This window comes from Perca flavescens, chromosome 11 (genome assembly GCF_004354835.1).
Source record: "Perca flavescens isolate YP-PL-M2 chromosome 11, PFLA_1.0, whole genome shotgun sequence".
Taxonomy (NCBI): Eukaryota; Metazoa; Chordata; class Actinopteri; order Perciformes; family Percidae; genus Perca; species Perca flavescens.
This window is the reverse complement of record NC_041341.1, coordinates 17,142,395-17,163,901: the sequence shown is the minus strand read 5'-3', so window position 1 is coordinate 17,163,901 and position 21,507 is coordinate 17,142,395. Positions and strand designations below refer to the sequence as shown.

General features: G+C 39.6%; 2 protein-coding genes across 15 annotated transcripts in view; one reads left to right on the top strand and one right to left on the bottom strand.

The window, feature by feature from the left end:
- Positions 1 to 177: 177 nt before the first annotated feature.
- Positions 178 to 4,479, bottom strand: gpa33b (glycoprotein A33 (transmembrane), paralog b). Its single transcript, XM_028592134.1, has 6 exons — positions 4,411 to 4,479; positions 2,315 to 2,522; positions 2,024 to 2,188; positions 1,762 to 1,878; positions 1,531 to 1,654; positions 178 to 1,354 (listed from the first exon to the last, which is right to left on the bottom strand). Exons 2-6 carry the CDS (start codon positions 2,451 to 2,453, stop codon positions 658 to 660), a joined length of 1,242 nt encoding a protein of 413 aa, XP_028447935.1. The 5' UTR covers positions 2,454 to 2,522; positions 4,411 to 4,479; the 3' UTR covers positions 178 to 657.
- pou2f1b (POU class 2 homeobox 1b) overlaps positions 1,065 to 21,507 on the top strand; it is a 25,811-nt gene continuing 5,368 nt past the window's right edge. For 2 of the 14 annotated variants that reach the window (XM_028592125.1, XM_028592123.1), the window contains exons 1-12: positions 1,065 to 1,116; positions 1,570 to 1,712; positions 8,743 to 8,821; positions 14,859 to 14,924; positions 15,678 to 15,769; positions 16,527 to 16,622; positions 17,772 to 17,951; positions 18,879 to 19,008; positions 19,130 to 19,221; positions 20,171 to 20,344; positions 20,574 to 20,715; positions 21,374 to 21,507. The exon at positions 21,374 to 21,507 is cut by the window's right edge and continues 12 nt beyond it. In XM_028592125.1, coding sequence (XP_028447926.1) covers positions 8,776 to 8,821; positions 14,859 to 14,924; positions 15,678 to 15,769; positions 16,527 to 16,622; positions 17,772 to 17,951; positions 18,879 to 19,008; positions 19,130 to 19,221; positions 20,171 to 20,344; positions 20,574 to 20,715; positions 21,374 to 21,507 — 1,152 coding nt within the window. In that variant the 5' untranslated portion in view covers positions 1,065 to 1,116; positions 1,570 to 1,712; positions 8,743 to 8,775. Of the gene's footprint in view, positions 1,117 to 1,523; positions 1,713 to 8,742; positions 8,822 to 14,858; positions 14,925 to 15,677; positions 15,770 to 16,526; positions 16,623 to 17,771; positions 17,952 to 18,878; positions 19,009 to 19,129; positions 19,222 to 20,170; positions 20,345 to 20,573; positions 20,716 to 21,364 lie in introns of those variants that run through there. The other 12 variants (XM_028592122.1, XM_028592124.1, XM_028592121.1 and 9 more) reach the window with 11 other exon arrangements.

The window sequence follows — 21,507 nt, the reverse complement described above, 5'->3', positions numbered from 1 at the left end:
GATTGGGGGGTGTTCAATGACCAATTTACATTCATTGTGATTCAGCACAGGTTTTTATGAAAAAAACTAACAAACAATATTAATGCTAACAATGATATGATGAAACTATCAGTATACATTTTAATTAAAGACCCTGGGCACCCATTCATAGACCTTTGACTAAGGTTCCAAATGCCCCTCTGCTTTGTGTCATGGTGTTCCTCACCACCTCATGTATTATACTCCCATATCAGGACATGAAAACATTACATCATTACAAAATACTTTTGTTATTTTTTGTACAGTAGCCTACTACATACAATGTTGTTTCATTCAGTGCAGGCTAAAAGAAATGTTAGCACACTAGGTGTGGCAGGGTCAGAAGTTACCAGGTTGAGTTGGTTTGATTGAAGCATATTTGCAGGGAAGTTGTACTTTTCTGAAATTTTTTTAAAGGCCCAGTCAGATCAGCATTAATTACCTGAAAATTTCAGACATAAACCAAGGCCTTATATTGTTCCCCAGGCCACTGGCTTTTACGTGGTCATTTACAGTTTTTTTTTGCCTGGTTATGACCAGGCACTAAGTCAATCCTTAAACCCAATAAAACAGTGCATCAATAAAAAAAAACAATTTTTAGGGCATTAAAAGAACATTCAGTAGCCTAACACAAGGTTATTAATACCTCTTTTTGTTTTGATCGTCAATGTAATCGAGGCGATCACGGCTTCCACCAGAACGTTCACGGCGGTCGTCAAGGCGATCGCGGCTGCCTCCGTAACGATCGCGTTGATCGTCGAGGCGATCGCGGCTGCCTCCGTAACGATCACGTTGATCGTCGAGGCGATCGCGGCTGCCACCGTAACGATCGCATTGATCGTCGAGGCGATCGCGGCTGCCTCTGTAACGATCGCGTTGATCGTCAAGGCGATCGCGGCTGCCACCGTAACGATCACGTTGATCGTCAAGGCGATCGCGGCTGCCTCCGTAACGGCCACGTTGATCATCAAGGCGATCCCGACTACCACTGGAGCGGCCACGCTGATCATCGAGCCTATCCTGACTTCCACTGTAATGGCTACGTTCATCGTCAAGGCGATCACGACTTCCACGACGGCGATCTTGCTGGTCGTCCTGGTAACGTCGAGAGTCCACATCACTGCCCTTGCCATCATGCCTTTCTTTACCACTATAGTAACTGTGTTGATCATCCTCCAACTTGTGTGCAGCCATTCCTACGCTGAAATTGTTTTGAGGAACAACTTTGTCTTCCTGCTCGTTGACCTGCTGTGTCTCGCTGGTTGACTTGTCATCCCAGTACTGCTTTCCAACTTCAGGAGCATTGCTGTCATAAAACTCCACTTCTCTGTGGGCACTAACAGACAAACAGGCAAAACACACAAAAGAAATAGAAAATCAGATTATTAATTAGGTTGTTTGATGATCTAATTACAGCACCTGTAAACGCCACTTAATACTATCAATCAATACACTAATATAATTGCTGTTGGTAGTTTGCGCTTGTAGAAACACAGGATATATCACACGTACCCTTCAGCATACTTTTCCTTTTTGCCCTTTTTCTTGCAGTAACAGAGGATGACAATCCCCAGCAACAGGACACCTGCAAAGACTCCGGCAATTATTCCTGCAGTGGACCCAATGTTCATGCTGCCTGGGGAGAAAGATCAACAGACAACGGGTTTTTAAACGTCCAGAGCTAAGATTAGCAGGTAAATCGTGTTAAAACAGTCAGCAGGTAAATCTTGTTGAAACACTCACTGGGCATCACAGCTAAAGTAAAGTTGCAGCTGGCAGAACCAATTCGATTTGTTGATGTGCAAATGTAGAAACCAGACGTGTCTCTCGAAATATTGAAGAGAGATAGAACTCCATCCTCTGCAAAAAAAATGACAAAAGAAAATCTCAAGCTAAACCAAGCTGAGATGATGGGCCATTCTTTACAGTGACAATGATGATGGGAAACAAACTCTCCAGCAGCCTGCCAAAGTTGGTGCTTCAAAACAGGGATTAAAATGCGTACTTTCAATTGTCTTAGGTGGAAATTGTCTTTGAATGTTTTCGACACTGTAGCTCCTCCATTCATAGACAGGTATTGGTGATCCCTCATTAGACATGCAGGTGAGGTTGACGTTGTGCCAGTATGCTGCTTCTCCCTGAATCATGCAGATCGGCGCAGAGGGAGGCACTGGGAGAAAACAAACATAAAAAGTTTACAATCACTTTGCAGAAATTTGCTTGCACAATTGATTGGAGATATGCATACAATCACAATAGGCAGATAAATAGACTTAAACATGTAAGTAATTCTCACCCAGGACCAAAAGGGAAGTGGTTGCCGCTGGTTGCCCCTCATCATCATTGGGGATCATGACACTGCATTGGTAACGGCGGCTGTCCTTCATGGTCACCTTTGATAAGCGCAGTTTACTCACGTGTCCCTCCACCTCCATAGAGGCTCTGCCTTCATAATTAGGTGCAATGTCAACCGGATTGTTTATGAAGTAGGTGGCCACCAAGTCCTAGAGATACATAATAATAAATAAACATATTTTACCAAGATATCAGAATAATACAATCATCATATCATAATAAGGCTGACTTAATATTCAACAGTATCACAATGATAGTATAATCAATGTGATGCCACATTTCACCATGACATTATATGTTTAAGGAGAGAGGGTGCTGTACAGTATGGAACCCAAAAATGTCCAATATTAAATAAATAATATAAGACATTGTGAAATAAATAAGATTAATAAATGCCCTTTTCCTGTTTCATTTTATTATGGCAATAACACTTGTATTTTTTGTCAATTTTTATTTCATAATGGCTTTTTTCATATTGAGTAATAAACCAAGCTCACAACCTCACTTAGCTAGTTTGTCAGCTAAGTAGGTAGCGTGTGCACATTTATTCAGCTAAATGAATAAAATATGTTAGTTTCCGTGTCTGTGTACATACAGTAGCCTATGTATTTACACCAACAGCTAGATAGTTGGTTCAAAATTACTTTAACATTGTATTTGCTCAAGCTAACTGGTGATAACTCTGGAAGCAGTTGTTGAGCTTGCTAGCTTAAGAGAGGCAGGTAGTACATGATTGGCTGAAAACTATGAGCTATGAGAACGTGATGACAACACTATCATGAAAAGTTACATCATGAAATAAAAAGCGTCTTGAAATACAAATGTTATTGTTAAGAAAACCATTACAAAATAACAATCTTTTAAAAAAGCATTTTGAAATAAAGTCAATAATTAAACAAAAAATGCCAAACTGCCCATTTCAACCTTCTCAATTGTGAGAATTTGATGCTTTTGTCTATCTTATGTTGTAGTAAATACATCTTTATATTTTGGCCTGTTGGTTGGACAAAGACATTTTTTGACTTCGCCGTAGACTATACACAACTTGTCGTGGGCATTAGTTTTCTGAAATTTTATAGACAAAACGATGAATCAAGAAAATAATCTTTAGATTAATAAATGCAGCCCTATATCTTCTAAATGTGTGTAGATAGTATTGAATATTAGACTCATTCTTCAGTTTCATTTTCAGTCATCACCTTCATTTTTGCCACAACTTTTTCTTTGATAAATTATCTTCTGCACAATTTATCATAACTATTTATCCAATTTATCAAAATTACAAAATAATGTAAAGTGTTTAGTGTAACATTCTGCTGTATTAAAAATTGTAGCATAGATTCTCCGTCTTATCACCATCTGATGTGTACAGCAGTGGGTTATGTGCAAGTCGAGGCAGTCTTTATCAAAGGACAAAGGTCATAACCACTAGGCTATAAACTGTAGGGAGGAACTTGTATGCTCTAAATTTGGAACTTGCCCAGTGTCACATTCAGTAAAGCACAGGGCATTTTCTTATAGAAACTGTTACTCACTATAGCAAAGGACAATGCCACAGTCTTAATATGAATATAGTCTATATACACTAGTCTGAGAATGTTAATAGATTGTAATGTACACAATAATATAAACATTATATGTTACTGATATTAGGTTGTTTATTAAAGTCATACTCCAGCAATTTAGTATGCTACTACTATAAACTTGCACCAGAGCTCCAAAAATGCTAGATCCTACACTTCCGCAGCTCAAATGGAGACACTCCCTGTCGTTTAAACACGTCTTTCACACTCCATGCCCCCAGATTTACTTTCTGTTATAATTTTGTAGTCTCAACCCCTACGCGAGATTCGGCATAGAGCCGCAGAAGACATTATACAACTATGTTCACAGGCTGAGTGGCACTCCCTGTGACGAGTAAACACATGTTTATATGTAAAATCAGAGTTCCCTTTTAGTATAGCTTACCACAATATGAGATATTAAGAATATGTTATATCCACATGTTGTGCATGGAGTGATAGTTTAACCTCTCACCGTTGGATCACCATTTTTCTCAGGGAAAGCATCCCATGTGATTACAAGTGCATTGTTGACTGGTCTGGCCGGGATGAAGGAACAGGTCAAAATAACATCATCTCCTCTTGCAACCTCATATTCGTTCTTTGAAATAGAAACCTGCAAACTCCAACAGCACGGAAGTACTGAAATAAAAACAAATACATAATGAAAGATATCTCTTTCTAAGTCATAGTTATTTATCTAAATACATATAGGCTAACTATAAAACTATACCGTACTGTAATTTCGGGGACAGCGAAAAATTTGTTTCAATATGACCAACATCAACTACTCTGCTTGTATTACTAACATACAGTGTGTTTCTTTCAAGGCTTCTTTAAGGTCTCTTTTGAGTTAAACACAATCCGGCTTCCATTTGAGTAGCAAGAAGTTGGATTAATGATTAACACAGTGACGCTACCATAAAGGTGTGGCAGTAGTTAATAGAAAAGAGAAAGAATACATGCATAAAGCCTACCTGTGAATATCAAAAATAGCTTTCGCCATCCAAACTGCCTCTTTGATGTCATTGCTGAAAGAGGATAAAAAAGTACAGCAAGTACAAAATCTGAAACTGATGCTCTCAGTCCAAGAGCAAGAGCCCGCCTAACCTTCACGGTGAACTCCCAGGTATGGAGAAGATGTTGACTTTTCCAGGTAATAAGTCAACGGCTACAGGTCACATGTCACCCAGAGGGCCAATCATTGATCTGGTATAACCCTGATTACACCTGCATATTAGAAATGTATACGTGATAGGGGGTGGGGGGTGGGGGGCTACAACAAAAAGGACTCAAATCATTAAATTAACACACAAAGACATAAATATACAGTTAATTCGTCCCTGATACAGTGAACAAAGACAAATAGATTTACTAAATTAGTTAATTGCAGTAGAGAAAATCATTAAAATGTCAAACTAATGTCAACAAAAATGTATAAAAAAGAATAAAGCCAATTTGAAATAAATAATTTAACTCATCACATTCAGTAACTAGGTTGCTCGACATTTCAATGGATTTTGACCGTCCTAAAAGTTAGGTGGGGTGCTGTATGCTGTATCCACATCTGGTGTTGTACTCAGTTTGACCTTCAGGCTGCAGTATTGCATTGTTAGCGGCGTTGCATGTATTGAATGCAAAAGGATAATCCCTCATCTGTAATTCTATCACAGCACAAACAATAAAAAGAACACAAACGTAATTGACCTTTGATCCTGTTGCTTTAACTTGCTGTGGTGTGAGCTGAGATGAAAGGCAGAAGGTGTGAAGTGGAAACGGACCTCTAGTTTGGTTTTAAAATATGATAGTCTCACCTATCTCCACAGCGCTGTGGAGTAAAAATATGATGACTCAGTGTATTAGGAGAGATTTGGCTTTGGTAACAAGACAGTGTGCTCATTCAGTGGCTTTGGTGGCATGAGGTTGCAGATTTATAGGCTTGACTAATGACAATGATGCATGTGGGCCAAAATGTCAGTGTTTAAGTATTCAGTCGAGCCTATGAAAAACTGAATACTTCAGTTTAACCATTTGTTGTGTGTGAGAGAACATCGTATATATCTACAAGGGTAAAAGGGACATACTACTCAATGGACTGAAAAGATAAACCCAATACGCTCCCAAACTAAAAAATGACAAAGTAATGAATTTCTCCACAGCAGCAATAATATTGCTCCTTTTATATAAACAGTGATGTAAGACATACTCAGATTCTTTATCGAAGTAAAGCTACCAATATGGAAGACTCCACTACAAGTGAAAGGCCCATGTTCAAAATCCTACTTAAGTAAAATAACATTAGTATTATCAGCAAAATATGCTTAAAGTATCAAAAGTAAAGTAGTGATTCTTTGATGTGTAAGCAGCAGTTTACTCTTGTAGATGGTCGGGTAGTTTAATAAACTCATTGTTATCATTGTCATTATGTTCTTTAAAAACCAAACAAACAAAAAACTTCTCTCAAATCTTCGCTATTTTGTGAAATATTAAATAATTTGACCTTGTTGGGCCTCAAACAGTTATTTAAATGAAACAATCTCAACATAAACATCTGAAAGTGACAAAGGGCCCAAGCTGATTTTTTTGCTGAATCTTTTTTTTAAATGTAAATCTTTATTTGAAAAGTAAACACAATCAAGTTGTTATTTGCCTGTTAATAAATATAAGTGCCACCACTATAACCAATCCAAAGGCAACCGTTTACTCGTGGTCAATCCAAGGACCACAACAGTGAATTTACATGTTTAATCATTCACAGTTGTACAGTTTTATATATATTTAATGTATTTTTCTTACTTGCTTTCTTATCAATTCTATGGTATGAAATTAATTACCAGACTTTCTCGAGCTGAGCACAGCCAGATCAACCTGCAAACATTATCTGTTGTGACTCTATTAACACCGCTATACGTTGCCTCCCATCAAGTACAGTGCTCACAGTAGACTACACATGGCAACTTTACTAGAACAACTATTACAACAGGTTTTCTGTTTGGTCTATGGTAATTTTATTATATTTGTTTCTCACTTTTTTATTTTTGAATATATACTATGTTAAGTGCAATTTCCACTAAAATAATAAGGGTATTAACAACATTTTGACACAGATTCCTAATAAAAGACAGGGCCACATCATCAGGGAATAATGCAGGACCTGCTTCAGTTGAAATAGTACGTTAGTGGCGCAAATTTGAAATCCTTCAAATTAGCAAAAGAAAGTGACATGCAGTGAACTTAGGACTGCCCCGTTAAACGATTGGTTTCATTCACTTTTGTCAGTGTTACACTGTCGTTGCATGGCTGTGCGGCTAAAGTGCATTGATTTCAGAATACCGGATTGCAATACCTTGTGATAATACTTAAACTTTGACAAAAATGATTATACAATATACAATAGTTGTAAGCGTTTGCAAGAAAATAGAATTATTATTTATTGGGCTGCATTTTGTATTTCATTTATTACTGTATTTATCAACAACTATAATCTCACCTAGAAGCATCCATAAGCAGTTAATGAATGATTAATAATGATCCCTATAGTGTCTTAAAACACAATATTCATAAACATACAGATCATTCAAAGGAAGGTTAAAAAAATTTTTGTTTTTGTAAAATCTTCATCTTAAGTATTTGTGATTTGCAATAGAAGAGGTATATATGCAAAAAATATAAAATGGTGCAGACCGTCCTTTAAAAATTTACATTTTTGAGCCGTCTATTAATCTGCGTATGGGGTAAGTGAATAAAGGAAGGGGGTGTCATGGAATGGGTTATCTTAGTATATGCAGTGCAGATTAATGGGCAAAATGCAGGAAGTGGCTGGGATAAAAAGGAAATGTGTCCCAACTTCACATCCTTTCATATTAGAGAAGTGAAATGTATTCTCTCTGGTCAAGGTGAGGTCACCAACACATTTAACAACCAGTCTCATTTGTGTTTTCTTTTTTAAGGATAGATGTTAAAAGATAATTGGTTTCTGGCCTTATGAGTGGGTGCAAGTGTGCCGCAAGCATATTTTTTCCTTTGTATTAATTGAACAAGTTCTAACAAAACAACATAAAAAAGGAAAAGAAAACCACAACTTTCATCAGGCTACAGCAATTAATGCTACTTCATGCTTTGTGTATGATTTTTTTTTTAATTCTGGAGATGAAACTTCTTTCAATCTAATCAAAATGTCTGTCCAAAAACGAGCTAAATGCTCGTTTCTGCACCTAGATTTCTAGCCACAAATAAAACTCAGTTTTACATCTGGAGTAGGCTAATACTGCATATTTTTGTTGGGTACAATTAGCTCACAACCCCGTTATTCCTGACTCAATGCCTAGGTCTGAATAATAGATAAAGATAATAATTAGGCAATTATGACACATTAAGACTGAGGGTTATTAGCCTAGTCGGAAACACATTTTAAGATTCTGTTTTTTCCCCTGGCTTTATAAATAAGCGGTTTTAATTGACTAGTCTCTGAGTAGTGAGTCACTTAAATACAGGTCTCTGCATCAGAGGTTGTTGTTGACAATGTTGTAGCCTATTTTAAAGGAGTAGCCTATTTTGTTGTTGTCAAAGACAACAGTGTAGCCTACCTGTACGCGATATTTCGGATCCGCCCATCCCCTTTTCAGTCCAAATTTACAGTGTAAGAAAAGTTAGATGATTATTTAAGTATGTAAATAAGCTATAGCGAAGAACACCCCGCACACACTCACTATATGCGCGTGTCTGTGCCCGTGCGTGTGCCTGTGCCTGTGCGTGTGTGTGTGTGTGTGTGTGTGTGTGTGTGTGTGTGTGTGCGTCTCACTGGTAGGCTCAGGGCTGGGATTTGGGTTAAATATTCAAAATGGCGGACGGAGGAGCAGCGAGTCAAGATGAGAGTTCAGGACCAGGTAATGATTACAGCATTTTACATATTCATACTCATATTCAAACTGTGTTACTAACAATTTATGAAAAACAGAATACAGATGAAACGCTGATTGACTAACAGATGAGGATGATATCCAGCGCTGTTGTAGTTTACACACCGCTAGCCAACTGTAATTTGACAGAGGAGGAAACGAGCTCTTGCAGTGCGACGGCAAATTACATGGAAACATGCCTCCCCCCTTTGTGTGATTAGACGGCTGTACGCCGCTACATATTCATACCTCTGTCGACAAATGCAATTTAGCATATTTTATTAGTAATCGCCGACGTGACTCTGGTTCATATATGACATGTTTAGATATTTCACGAACGCAATCCGATTGAAATGAGGCTGCTAACAGCTAGCGTTAGCTCTCCTGCTGACGCTTGGCTTTGTGTTGATGCACACACTTGAGCTTTTGAAAGAGGTTTGCATATTCATTTTTGGCGAGCGGGGCAGTGGTTGCGCTTGTTTGTTTTCAAGTGCTCTTTGGAGGGAATAAATCAAAATGGAGCAAGACTGTATTTTTTGTTAAATACACGATGTCAGCTCGGTGTGCTTCAGCTCGACCTGGTTTATAGCAGCAGAGCGTTTTCCCCTCAGCCTTTTGTGCTCGGCGCAGTGGAGCCACAGCAGCCTGTTGTGTTATTCATGCGGGCCTGCCTGAACCAGAGTGCGAGTTCAGCATATCCCATCAACCGACGATGAGCTGGAGCTCATCCTGCACGGCACAATAACTGCATGTCAACACTTGATGTCGATATTGACTGAAGTGTTTGTAAAATATGGCCTCGTCACATTTGAAACGGTTGTCCTCCGAATGGCTAACTGGCTGCCTACTCCAACTTGGTCCAGTCGTTCAGAAGCTAACTTTACGTTAGCGTTCATTTATTTAAACGAAAATACGAACAGGATTGTTGCGGTTAGCTGTTGTAAATGATGTCAATAGTGCTGAGTTTCTCGCCTCGCCAGCGTTGAAGTTATAGTTTTACAGTTTGATTGAAGTTTGGCCGAGCACTTTTTTTTACATGAAGTGGGAGTAGTCTGGCATCGGGTTGGTGCTGGTGGCAAACTGTTAATCCATCTCATTAGAATATTTATTTGTACAACTTTTTATTGATCTTGACTGAGCAGTTTTGAAAACTTAGTGTATATCTTGTATACCCTTCGTTGTTGCAGGAGTTTTGACCGAGTCTGTCTACTCTGTGCTGAATACAGAGATTGTACCTGTGTATCCCCCCCAAGGCACAGGGAGGGGTAGTGAGGCCCACTTCCGGAAAGCCACAATAATAACAGGCAGGACATTCTTACTATTCATTCTGCCGGTTTCATGGCCGGGCAAGACACAGCTTGATGGCAGTATTTTTTTTTTTGTAACTCTGTAGTTCAGTTTAGTGTTTTTAAAAGAATCAGTCTGTTGTAGTAACTCTACAGAGGATGGGTTTTATTTCTCTGTCATACAATAATCTTTTCGTTTTTAGTACTTCACAGTTCAAGTTGCTTTTACACAAAAGTTCGCGAAAAGTTGTTTTTAGATGGTGAGATGTCTATGACTGGCTCGGACCATGTTGTCTATTGTATTATATTCAGTATAGAGCTTATGCAGTTGTTACACCTATCTTTGCAAGTCAAAACAGGATGTTTAATGGATTGGTTTGTTTTAATAATAAAATTCAGCATTATGTCTTGGGCCCTACTGGTGCTTTTAGATTGTATTCCTTGTGACAGAAACACACTTAATTCATACCCTCCCTGCATTGTTCTGAGAAAACATTACAGGGCAATCTGTTTATATGCGATACATATGTCGCTATACTAAATTATATCCTGAATATTAAGCCAAGCCAAGAAAATTAGTTTGTTATTATATTGTGAAATTATATCCACTGTCTGGAGATAGGCTCACTTACTTAAAAATATATAAAATGTACTTATTAAACTGGGCTACTTAAAGAACAGACACAAAATTATTCTGTCATCCACACACTTATTCTACTACTCTCATAATACTTCTCATTTAATCATTTTTTTCAGTTCCACCCTCATTTCAGCCTTGTAGTTCCGTCATGAATATTCATTGATGTAAACACAGTTGTTATGAATAATGCATCATTTGCAGTAATACATGCAGGACATGCCATCTCAAAGTACTGAGAAGGCAGACAAGCTTTTTCACTGTGGAGAAAGAAAATCATAACTAATCAGAACTGTGTGGTGTGCTCAAAACGGATAACTACTTGTTTCTTGTGATCTGTCTTGCCAAAATGCCCTGTTATGAATATGGTGAAGCAGATATTTGGCCGAAGATTGGTTTTTATTTGTAAAAAAAAAAAAAAATAGGGTTCCTTTAAGACAAATGACAACATACTAACCTGTTAATTCAGCTAAATGTTTGGAAGAGGTAAACATATTGAAAGCTTTTTTTTTTTTTAATACCTATAGGTACAGGTGAGGGTACAAGAGATAATCTACAAAATGGTGGGGTTTGGGGAAAAGTAGACAGAGGTGGATGCATTTTACAAGCAACAATTGGCATGTTCTCCCTGATGACTCAGAATTTCAAGAGCGTTTTATGTTACAAACAATTTTGAACATGCTACAGCTTTAAATATTCAGTCTAATAAAAATGTTGTTCTGCAGTTGCAATAATGTGCCTTCTTTAAATAGATGAGGCAAAAGTGGGTGAGTTTTGCAGTTAACAGAAAGGGCATCTGGTAAAATCTGAAAAAAAAGTGCTGTTACAAGAAAGTGAAACACACACCACATGAATAACCTGCTCATAATCAGCTTCCTAAGTGGTGAATTTAAATGTGAATTCAGGCTTTCTGCACCATCAAATTGTAGTAGTGAATCATGACTAACCACTTGGAAGTAGCTGAATATTTGTACTCACCACTTCCTACAAACTACTTTAATTTAGTTAAATTGGATTTTCCACCTAGCCTATAGACAGTTGGCTTATGACCACCCAAGATATACCACAGTAGCTTACAGTGGTGTTAGCTTCATTACCCCTCATCAAATTACACTGCACTGTGTTTTGTTCATTTGTGGCCTCAGTCCAGTGTTGCTTTTTGTACTATCTGTTGTCAGATTGTGTTGGTTTTTTACTAGTATTAAAAGCTGTTTTAAATACTTTGGATAGTCACGCTGATTCTGCTTTAACCAGCAGGCTTTAGGTTGTTTGGTTATTAACTTCCTCAAATTGAAAGATTATCTGCCGTGACCATACATCCTGAACATCCCAAAACCGGCTTAGTGCTCAAAGTGTTCCAGATTTGGAAAAGTGGTCTTGATGTATTCTGTGTTTAAGATGAAGAATATAGATAGTAGGGCAGAATATGAATGTGCTAATTAAGTTTTGCTCTGTCTCATGTTGAATCTCTCTGCTCACATTAACGGCTCAGCAGTATTCAGCCGGCCAGTCTTCCCATATTACAGTGCTAATGGGATACCTAGTTCAAATTCTCTTTGCAGGATATTTGTGTAATGCATTGTTCCACAGCAGGGTCCGTCTTTCTGTAATACAGTAATGTGGCATCTTTAATGGATCCATCTTGTTTAACCATAGAGTAAGCTGGACTTTAACCAAACACTGCGTTGTTTGAAGGGTTCAACAGTGGAGAGTGGTATGGAGTATAATGTACAACATTATGTAAACATTTTCTAGTTACACAACTTAAAATGTGAGGATTAGGATGCTTTACTTTGACATGTCACAGTGAACTTAATAAATATCTTGGGGTTTTGGGCCTTTGGTCGACAAAACGAGGCATTTACAGGCATCACCTTGGGTTTTAGTGGGAATTGTTTGACATTTCATAGCCTTAACGGATACTCCAAATAAAAAAAAAAAAGAATAATCAATAAACTACCAGCTACAATAAGTCTATTGCACAGTTATAACACCTTTACATCACTAATGTGGGTCAGAGTTTGTAAAACTCAGGTAGCATGCAAGCAGAAAGGTGGAAATAGAGATCTAAAAATAATGGGGAAGTGGTTGAACCATCTAGCTGCTGTCACAACAAGTGGTGGTAGTGCCGTTTTTTTGTTGAGCCAAACACACTAAAAAAGAAAAAAATATGTATGTATATATACTTTACATTATAAATAATGTAATTTTTAAACTTTTTGAAATGAAAGAAATATTGGGAACCACTGGTTTAATGTCTGGTTGTTTGTCATAAAAGTACACTACTGTTTACCAACAGCTGCCAACATTACTTGGTGACTTAAGATGTGCCCCTCATGTTCTCATTGCTGCTGATAAAGGTCTGTTTGTTTTTCAGTACGTACTATGTTAACGGGACCCTGCCCTCTTTGCATTGTTTGATCTGGTCATCCATTATTTAAATTCTGTTGGTCAGGCAGCCGGATAAGTGAAAAAGTTGATTAACGCTTTATGCAGGAGCAGTTCACGTTAAGCCCCTGTAGACCACAATACAGCCATGCATTCCTGTCCAGTCATTCTGATTCACTGGACACCTGTGCATCACCATAACAGTGCTGTTTCCCGCTGTATTAACTCTTGGAAGACTTAGAGCACGCTGGAAATGAATTTAAAAGGGCTCCAAAATGAAATACTAATGGAATGTAAAGCTAATCTAAATATGCTAATCCCCAAACACTTCATAAACATAGACAGCAACAGCCCGCCACCCACTCTCTGTAGTCGCTCGCTGAGGAATGCTTTAGCCACAGGGGGTCTAGCAGTAATGACAGGCTTGTGGTGGATTAATGTGGAGTTATTTATTTCCGATTGAGCGAGTCCCCCTCCCACTCATACCACAGACCCCCCCCCTTTTTTAGTAGTTAGGCCCAGTCTCCATGACTCCTGGAGATACTCCAAAACGAGTAGTCTTAGACGTTCTATTAATGTGGTCCGCCTTGCTAACATGTCAAGACCACTGCTGACAGGCCTCACATTGCATTCTGGGATATCTTCAGACCTTTACCTGCTCTTAGCTAATTACTTTTTAGCTGTGGACTCACGCAATAATTGGTCTTGTGCCGCTGCCTCCCCTCCCTGTGCTGCGCCAAGTGCTAGTTTGAGCACTTTTTTCCCCCCTCTCTGTGTCGTCCTTATTCCCCTGTTTTTTATCGTCCTCCAAAAGCCATCCAATTAATATGCTAATGAGCTGATAAATATTTATAGGGGTTTAAATTATGCAGAAAGCTTTCAGAGCCCGGTGTGAAATGCGTTGCTCGCAGGACTTCAAAGCCTTGCATTGCTAACGAGGCAGGGGCAGATTTGCATACGGCTTTAATCAGCTGAATACTGATTATGCTTCATTATAGAGTTGGAGGAGGGGGGGGCTAGAGTTGGAGGAGGCTGCCAGCTGCACTTGTCGTTTGTTTCATTCCAGCAAGAGGTTTAACTTTTTCAGAAGTACAGACAATCTTGGCACACAAGCGAGGGGGAGGGAGGGAGGGAGGGAGAGAGAGGGAGGGAGGGAGGGAGAGCGAGTGCAAAGTAGGCACGAAAAAAGGGAGAGGGGCAGAGTTATAAGAAAAGAAAAGAGTGCAGAGAGAGAGAGGGAAGGAGAGCTGTTTGCCTAAACCCTGTTGGCTTTCCCAGTGTGCGTATCCCAGTGTTGTTCAGTGAACTGTGTGGTGGACAGTGCCACTGTGTCTGTGTGTAGCTCTGGCTGTATTGAACTCTGCTCCCTGCTGACCATTGGAGAGTGAAGAGAGGCAGGAGTGGGAGGAGGAACAGAGTGCTGGGTTTACCCGGCGAAGGCAATTTTCCATGATAGGTTTTGCAACCATGCTGGAAAACACAGGTGGGGCAAGAGCGGGTGAGTTTTTGATGAGGTTGTGATGAAGCTCAGTTGGTTTTTGTTGTTGCTTGGCGTCCTTGTGTGAGATGGAAGATTACTGTTTATGCACTTATTGGATATACTCAGGTGACAAAAGTGAGAGCACTCCTCAAATCATTGAGACAGGGTTGTCATGTTTTTACTGGCAGTGGGTGTGAGTTTGTCTCACTTTCTGTCTCTGTCTGGCTCTTCCAGATGCTAAAGTGAATATTCAGTCAGAAACTACTAAATGTGCAATGGAAAGTGGTGACGGGAACACCGGTGAGTGACTTCCAGCTCTTTTTTTGTTTGTTACTTTTTTTTAAATCAGGATGTGCAGAGTGTTACCTCATTCAACAGGTTTCAAATTCACACACAAAAAAAAATTCTTTGCAGTACAAATCAGGAAAAGCTCACTACTTTGTATTATTGACTCATTAAAAAAAATAATGGCAGCTTTCCAAAATCCTTGTTAGCAGTCCTCTTTGTCAAATGAAGTGTTTACCTCAGAGCAGTTTCACTCACTTGTGCCTATGAATATCACACTAATTTGCTCTGTCTCAGTGATTCTGTGATACAAATTTTCAAACCTAGAGTGAACATGGTAGATTCAATGCTCATCTTTATATTCCTATTGTGTAAGGCTGAATTAAGTAGCTAAACATTAATGCTTGCAATTTTTGTTGAAGCCCATAGTGTTAATATTTAATTCTGTGATTTACCAACCTGCATTCAAACAGATGTATGCAGATGTGTAACATCTTTGAGTCACCATCACAGTTACATATGCTGTCCCTTTTTAAAAAAGAAAAAAAAAAAAAAAAAAAAAAAAAAAAAACCTTGCACCTGACAGTAGTACTGTATGTTCTACTTAAGTATGCTTCTGCAGGTTCACAGTGGGTTTCTAGTATTGTGTTCCTCATTTTTGTGTTAAACCAGTAACAGTGGAGATTATGTTGCCAGTTAAACCACAATAATAAATACCTTCTCTGTTCCTCTGACAGCACGTTTTATTAACTGTATTTCTGTCCTCAGGAATCCAAATCAATGGGTTTGACTTTCAGAGGCAGACGGTGCCAACCACAAGTACAATCACCAATGCACATGCACAAGCCCTCCTCCAACAGGTAACACATGATGCACACCATCACACACTTTACCTTTTGTTGTCCTATTTTTATATAAGGAGCAGGTGTCCTACAGATAATGTTTTTGTCTTGTGAAACATCTTAATTATAGTTTTGCAATGAAATAAAGTCGGAAGTTGTGAACAGAGGTTTGCGCATCTGCTCTCACATGTGCACAAGCAGAAGGAGTTCATTTAAATGAGCCAGTCTTTCCTTGTGTCGCCTGGCAACACGGCAGATTAATCAACCCTGTATGCTAATTAGCTGCTCTGCGGTTGCTCGGAAACAGATGGCGGAGAATATGCAAATCTATGCAGAATTTACATGCACTGCATAACAGTTATTTTAATTAGCATCTCAACTCTCCCCTCCCTTCCCATTCACTTTCCCTGTCTCTGAAGGCTGCAGCACATTTAAATACCCAATTTCTCACTTCCTTTTTAATTCAAATCCCTCTTGCTGCTCAAAGACTAAAGGCTCATTCTCAAAATTCTGTTCAGGTAGCACAGAGATTTCATGTTTCATTGTATTTTGTAGTCTTACCTACACTTATTGTATTTAGACTGTTCTTTTTGGTCTGAATTACACATCCTTTCAAATTGCTTTCAATTAAAACATTCTGAATATTGTTATTTTTATGATAACAACTATGACATGACATTAAGAGACTTATTTGACCTTATGCTGTCAACAATGCTCAAGTTACACCTGTAGGAAGATTTCCTCTAAGCCTCACTCTTTGCTTCACCTCCACTAGTCTAAGTCGGAAGACTCGAGTGCTCTTCCGACCTCCGTCCAGCAGAGCGTATTGCCTCAAACCCAGCTAATGTTGGCCGGGGGACAGATTGCAGGAGTAAGTCGCCTGTTGCCTCACTGCTTTAGTTAAAACCTAGTCGTAGCCATGCATCTGGGGGTCACACCTCGACATGATCAACCCTCGATGAACGATAGGGTGATGAAATGATCGCTTGCCCTGATTCTGTGGCTTCTGTGTCTGCCTGTTCATCTCAGTGGTTGTTCGGCTATGTCCAAATTCGTCCATTACAGAAAATGGAGGGATGGGTTTGGACGTAGCCTTGATGTGTCTGTGCACTCATTGTCAGGCCAACCACATGAAACATTCCATATCCACCCATGTTCTTCTTGAGGCCATACTGTAGTTAAAAAGGCAGACTGGCTTGAATGCGGCTGCTATTATGCTATGCGGGAGTGTTTACTGTGCATGTGGATTTGACTTTGAACATGACATCAACATTCTCATTTGCACTTGTGCCTTTGCTCAGCTGCATGAGTCTTCTCTCCATTTTCCTGTCTGGGGCTCATACTAGTGTTGCCACGATAACGACTGCTTCAAAACTACTTTGGTACCTTTTGTGAAAGGTCAAGTTCAATAGAGACATGTGGATTAACAGTCAGTATTTAGCGTGATGGTGACCCCACTTCTCCATTGTCTGTAGGGGTGTGTTCATACAAATTGGAATAATAATGCAAAAGAGGAAATCGGAATACACAGAGCTGCGGCCTACTTCATGACAGTAAAGCAGCAATTTATACGACTGTTGGCACAGCATTAAACAGTGCAGTCCAGTTGTTGTTGTTGTTGTTGTTGTTGTTGATGATAAAACTGGAGCAAGGCAGGGATAAATTAAGAGTTTTAATTTATTGCACTTGATAAAGACGTATTCCTGGCCAACATGTGTGTAAAACACACGTTTTTGTAATATCCCCCTGCGGCATTGTCGTAGTTATGTTTACGTCAGATATTAAAGTTCATGGATACTGAAGCCAAAACTCAAGTATCGTGACAACACTAACTCATCCGATCTCTATGATACAACATAAAACTGATTTGCCAAACGCTACTTACTTTCTCTATATTCCCCTCTCTCTCTCTCTCTCTCTCTCTCTCTCTCTCTCTCTCTCTCTCTCTCTCTCTCTCTCTGACCTCTTATTACTACTGCGTCCCTCTGTCTCTCTGTCTGTCTGTCTCTTGGCTCTTCAGTTGACCCTGACCCCAGCGCAGCAGCAGATGTTGATCCAGCAGGCACAAGCTCAACTCCTGGCTGCAGCCGTGCAGCATTCAGCTAACCAGCAGAACAACACCACTGGGGCCAGCATCTCGGCCTCCGCAGCCACACCCATTACCCAGCTGCCCCTGTCACAGCCCATCCAGATCGCTTCTGTAAGACACAATCACCCATGTTTCTGTTTCTGCAAATCCTTAAAGAATATTAAATCAAAACTCACTGTATGTAAACATGTTTATACTGACGCTGATTTAGATACTTTGAGCCTGTTTTAGTGGAATGATTTCCACAGTTAGTTTCCAAACCAATACAGGACTTACAGTATATGTAATTTTAACTTGACTTAAAAAACCCATAAGAAGATTGATGGTGAAAATGCTGTATTAGGGTTATGTACCGTATAAATGCTTGGTATGGCTTGGTAAGTTTTTATTCTGTGTTAAAACCTAAACCGAGACAGATTACATCTGGCTTTATAAATGTCTAATAATAATAATAATAATAATAATAATAATAATAATTTGAATTAGTATTTATTGTATTTTGTGAAATTATTTGCAGTAAATATAAACCTCTAGGGTTAGGTATTTCTGAACATACTGTATCTTATTTGAACAATGGTTCCAAACAGAGAATACTTATGATGTAGACGAGGAGTCTGTAGTAGACTGGATAACGTGGATAATATGGCATTAATAATAAAATAGAAATAACTTATGTTTGGTTTCAGACTAGACTAACTATTACATAAATAGGAGTGCTGACTATCAACTAAAGAACTCCTCCTTAATAAACACAGCCGTACTGAACTATGTTACTGCAAAGAAATAAATACAAATTCAACATTGGTTGGGATATATTAATTATTCAATTAATTGTTTACCCTTTTTGACAAAGACAATATTGTAATTGATGGTATAGTCAGACAACAAACTAAATTGTTTTACAGTTGTATTGGTGCCCCAGCTAAACTTGTGTTATGTGTGAGTTCATAGTTACAGTGCTGTGGAGATGTGCGGTGTTATAAACAGCCAATTTCCCGACATGAATGTAGTGATATTTTATTTTTATTTTTCTTGCAGCAGCTACAGCAGCAGAATTTAAGTCTGCCTCAGTTTGTTCTGGTGCAGCCTGGCCACCCGATCGCCACACAACTGCAGCAACTGCAGCCCGCTCAGTTCATCATCTCACAGACACCGCATGGCCAACAGGGTGAGTAAAACACTTGCATTGTTAGATTTGCATGCAGAATTAAGAACAGCGATGTATTCCAAGTATTTGATTGTTATTTAAGCTTTTTTTGATCTCAACTCCCATGTCTTTCACCCTGCAGGCATATTGCAAGCCCAGAGTCTTCTAACTCAACTACCTCAAAGCCAAGCTAACCTCCTGCCGACTCAACCATGCATCACCCTTGCAACTCAGGTTGGTAATGATTAGGGCTGTCAACGAATATTCTAAATTCGAATATATATTCAAATAGTTTTAAAAAAACGAATTTCGAAGGTGAAAATTAATATTCGAATAAAAAAAAAAGTGAAAAAAAACCCGCTCGCGGTAGCAGAGGCTGTCTGCTTTGCTAGCGCGCCTGAAAGCCGTTCCATACTGGATGCAGCCCAGCTGGCGCATATAAATGTGACATCATGACATCGCCGTGACCATTTATAGCTGCGCTGGTGGTCGCGACACTAGCTGCAGTCTTCTCCTGAACAGCGGTGGCGCTAATGAGCAAAGGCTACCGACGCTGCCCTTTCTACGGACTAGAAGAAGAAGAAAAAGTTAAACAACGGCAGAACTGGCAGCAGCGTTGCCGTCAATGCTTCGATGTGATTCACTGACCTACTTCGTCGGATCGAGCCTTTCATTCACCATAACAGAGCTCATCTTAACCTGGTAAGTTTACCAGAGAGACTTGCAGTCACTCTGAGAGTCCTGTCTTCCGGTTGTTGGCGAACTCATTCAGGACTCCTGTTTCCGCTTTGTCGTGCGCCGCTGAAAAAAAAGAGCCGTGCGCGACCTCTGCTCAGCCGGATATTGCATCATTCTGACGTCACGATGTCGCGCGCCACCTTGGATGCATGCGCAACCAGATGTTCGAATAGTTTGAATATTCAGTGTGATTTTAGAGGGAATATTCGAACGTCATTTTTGAGCAATTTTGACAGCCCTAGTAATGATGCAAGCAAACTCTCAAAAATGTGTTTCCGTTATACTGGCGGTTCTAAACGTGTTTCCTGCTGTAATCCAGGTGTTTGAACACAATAACATCACACATTTGTTTGGTGCAATTTATTTACCACTTTTGTATTCTTCTATATATCCCATTTTCCAACTAATCCTTAAATAACAATCACATTTTGTATTTTCTCTGCAGCCTGCCACTCCAACCCGCACAACAGCAGCCACACCTATTCAGTCCCTGCCCCACAGTCAGACCCCACCCAAACGGTTGGATACCCCCACTCTGGAGGAGCCTAGCGATCTGGAGGAACTGGAACAATTTGCCAAGACCTTCAAACAGAGGCGTATCAAACTGGGCTTCACGCAGGTGTGTGTGTAAGACTGAATAGATTGATCCTCAAAGGTTCACTGATTGTTAGATTTGCAATTCTATGTAGTATTATTTAGCAAATTCTGTAGATATCCTCATCCTCAAATCCATGGTGCATATATCAATAATTAACTCATATTATTGGTGTATCTTTGCTGTGGGAAAAAATGATTGTGATGCCGGTATTACCATTATTCATGTTTCTCCGTCACCCTCCATTCTCCAGGGCGATGTTGGCCTGGCCATGGGGAAGTTGTATGGAAACGACTTCAGCCAAACTACCATCTCTCGCTTTGAGGCCTTGAATCTGAGCTTTAAGAACATGTGCAAACTCAAGCCATTGCTGGAGAAGTGGCTCAACGATGCAGGTGTGTCCCTGACCCCTGAAACCTGAATAAGTGATACAGAAGCACATGGCATGAGGCATACCCCTGCATATTTATTCTTTGGGTTACATTTTACTTGACGATAGTTACATAAGAGTGACATGACACTGTCATGAACATGTCATAAACATTATAAACAGTCATAAGTGTTTATGACATAACGCTTTATTTAGTGTCATTCGTTTTTTGTCATGACAAGTTATGGTTAGAGTTAGGGTAAGGGTTTGTGTGTCATGACTGTGTCATGGCCGTGGCATGTGTTCATGACACGGTCATGTCACTCTTATGTAGATACCTTCAAGTAAAGTGTTACCATTCTGGTGGTGATGTTGAGTGGATATGACACATGCCTTTGGGGTGGGAGATCCGGGTTCGATTCCCACTGCGCTACATCAACCAATGTGTCCCTGAGCAAGACACTTAACCCCTAGTTGCTCCAGAGGTGTGCGATCTCTGATATATAGCAATTGTAAGTCGCTTTGGATAAAAGCGTCAGCTAAATGACATTTAATGTAATAATTCTTTCCTCACATCTGTATTGGTCTTGTGTGAAGAGCAAAGGGCAGCGTGGGTTGTGTGTCTTTACAGTGCCTTGTCTTTACCTCTCTTCCCTTGCTTTGTGTCGGTGCTGTTTGTGCAGAGAATCTGACATCTGACCAGGCCCTGTCCAGCCCCAGTGCCCTGTGCTCCCCAGGCATGGGCATTGAGGGGATCAACCGCAGACGGAAGAAGAGGACCAGTATTGAGACCAACATCCGAGTGGCCTTAGAAAAA

Coding starts and splice junctions, on each gene's coding strand:
- gpa33b (XM_028592134.1), bottom strand. CDS start 2,453: ATGGAGGTGGAGGGACACGTGAGTAAACTGCGCTTATCAAAGGTGACC. Junction 2,189..2,314: donor CACTTCCCTTTTGGTCCTGG/GTGAGAATTACT, acceptor GTTTTCTCCCAG/TGCCTCCCTCTGCGCCGATC. Junction 1,655..1,761: donor TACTTTAGCTGTGATGCCCA/GTGAGTGTTTCA, acceptor CTTTCTCCCCAG/GCAGCATGAACATTGGGTCC.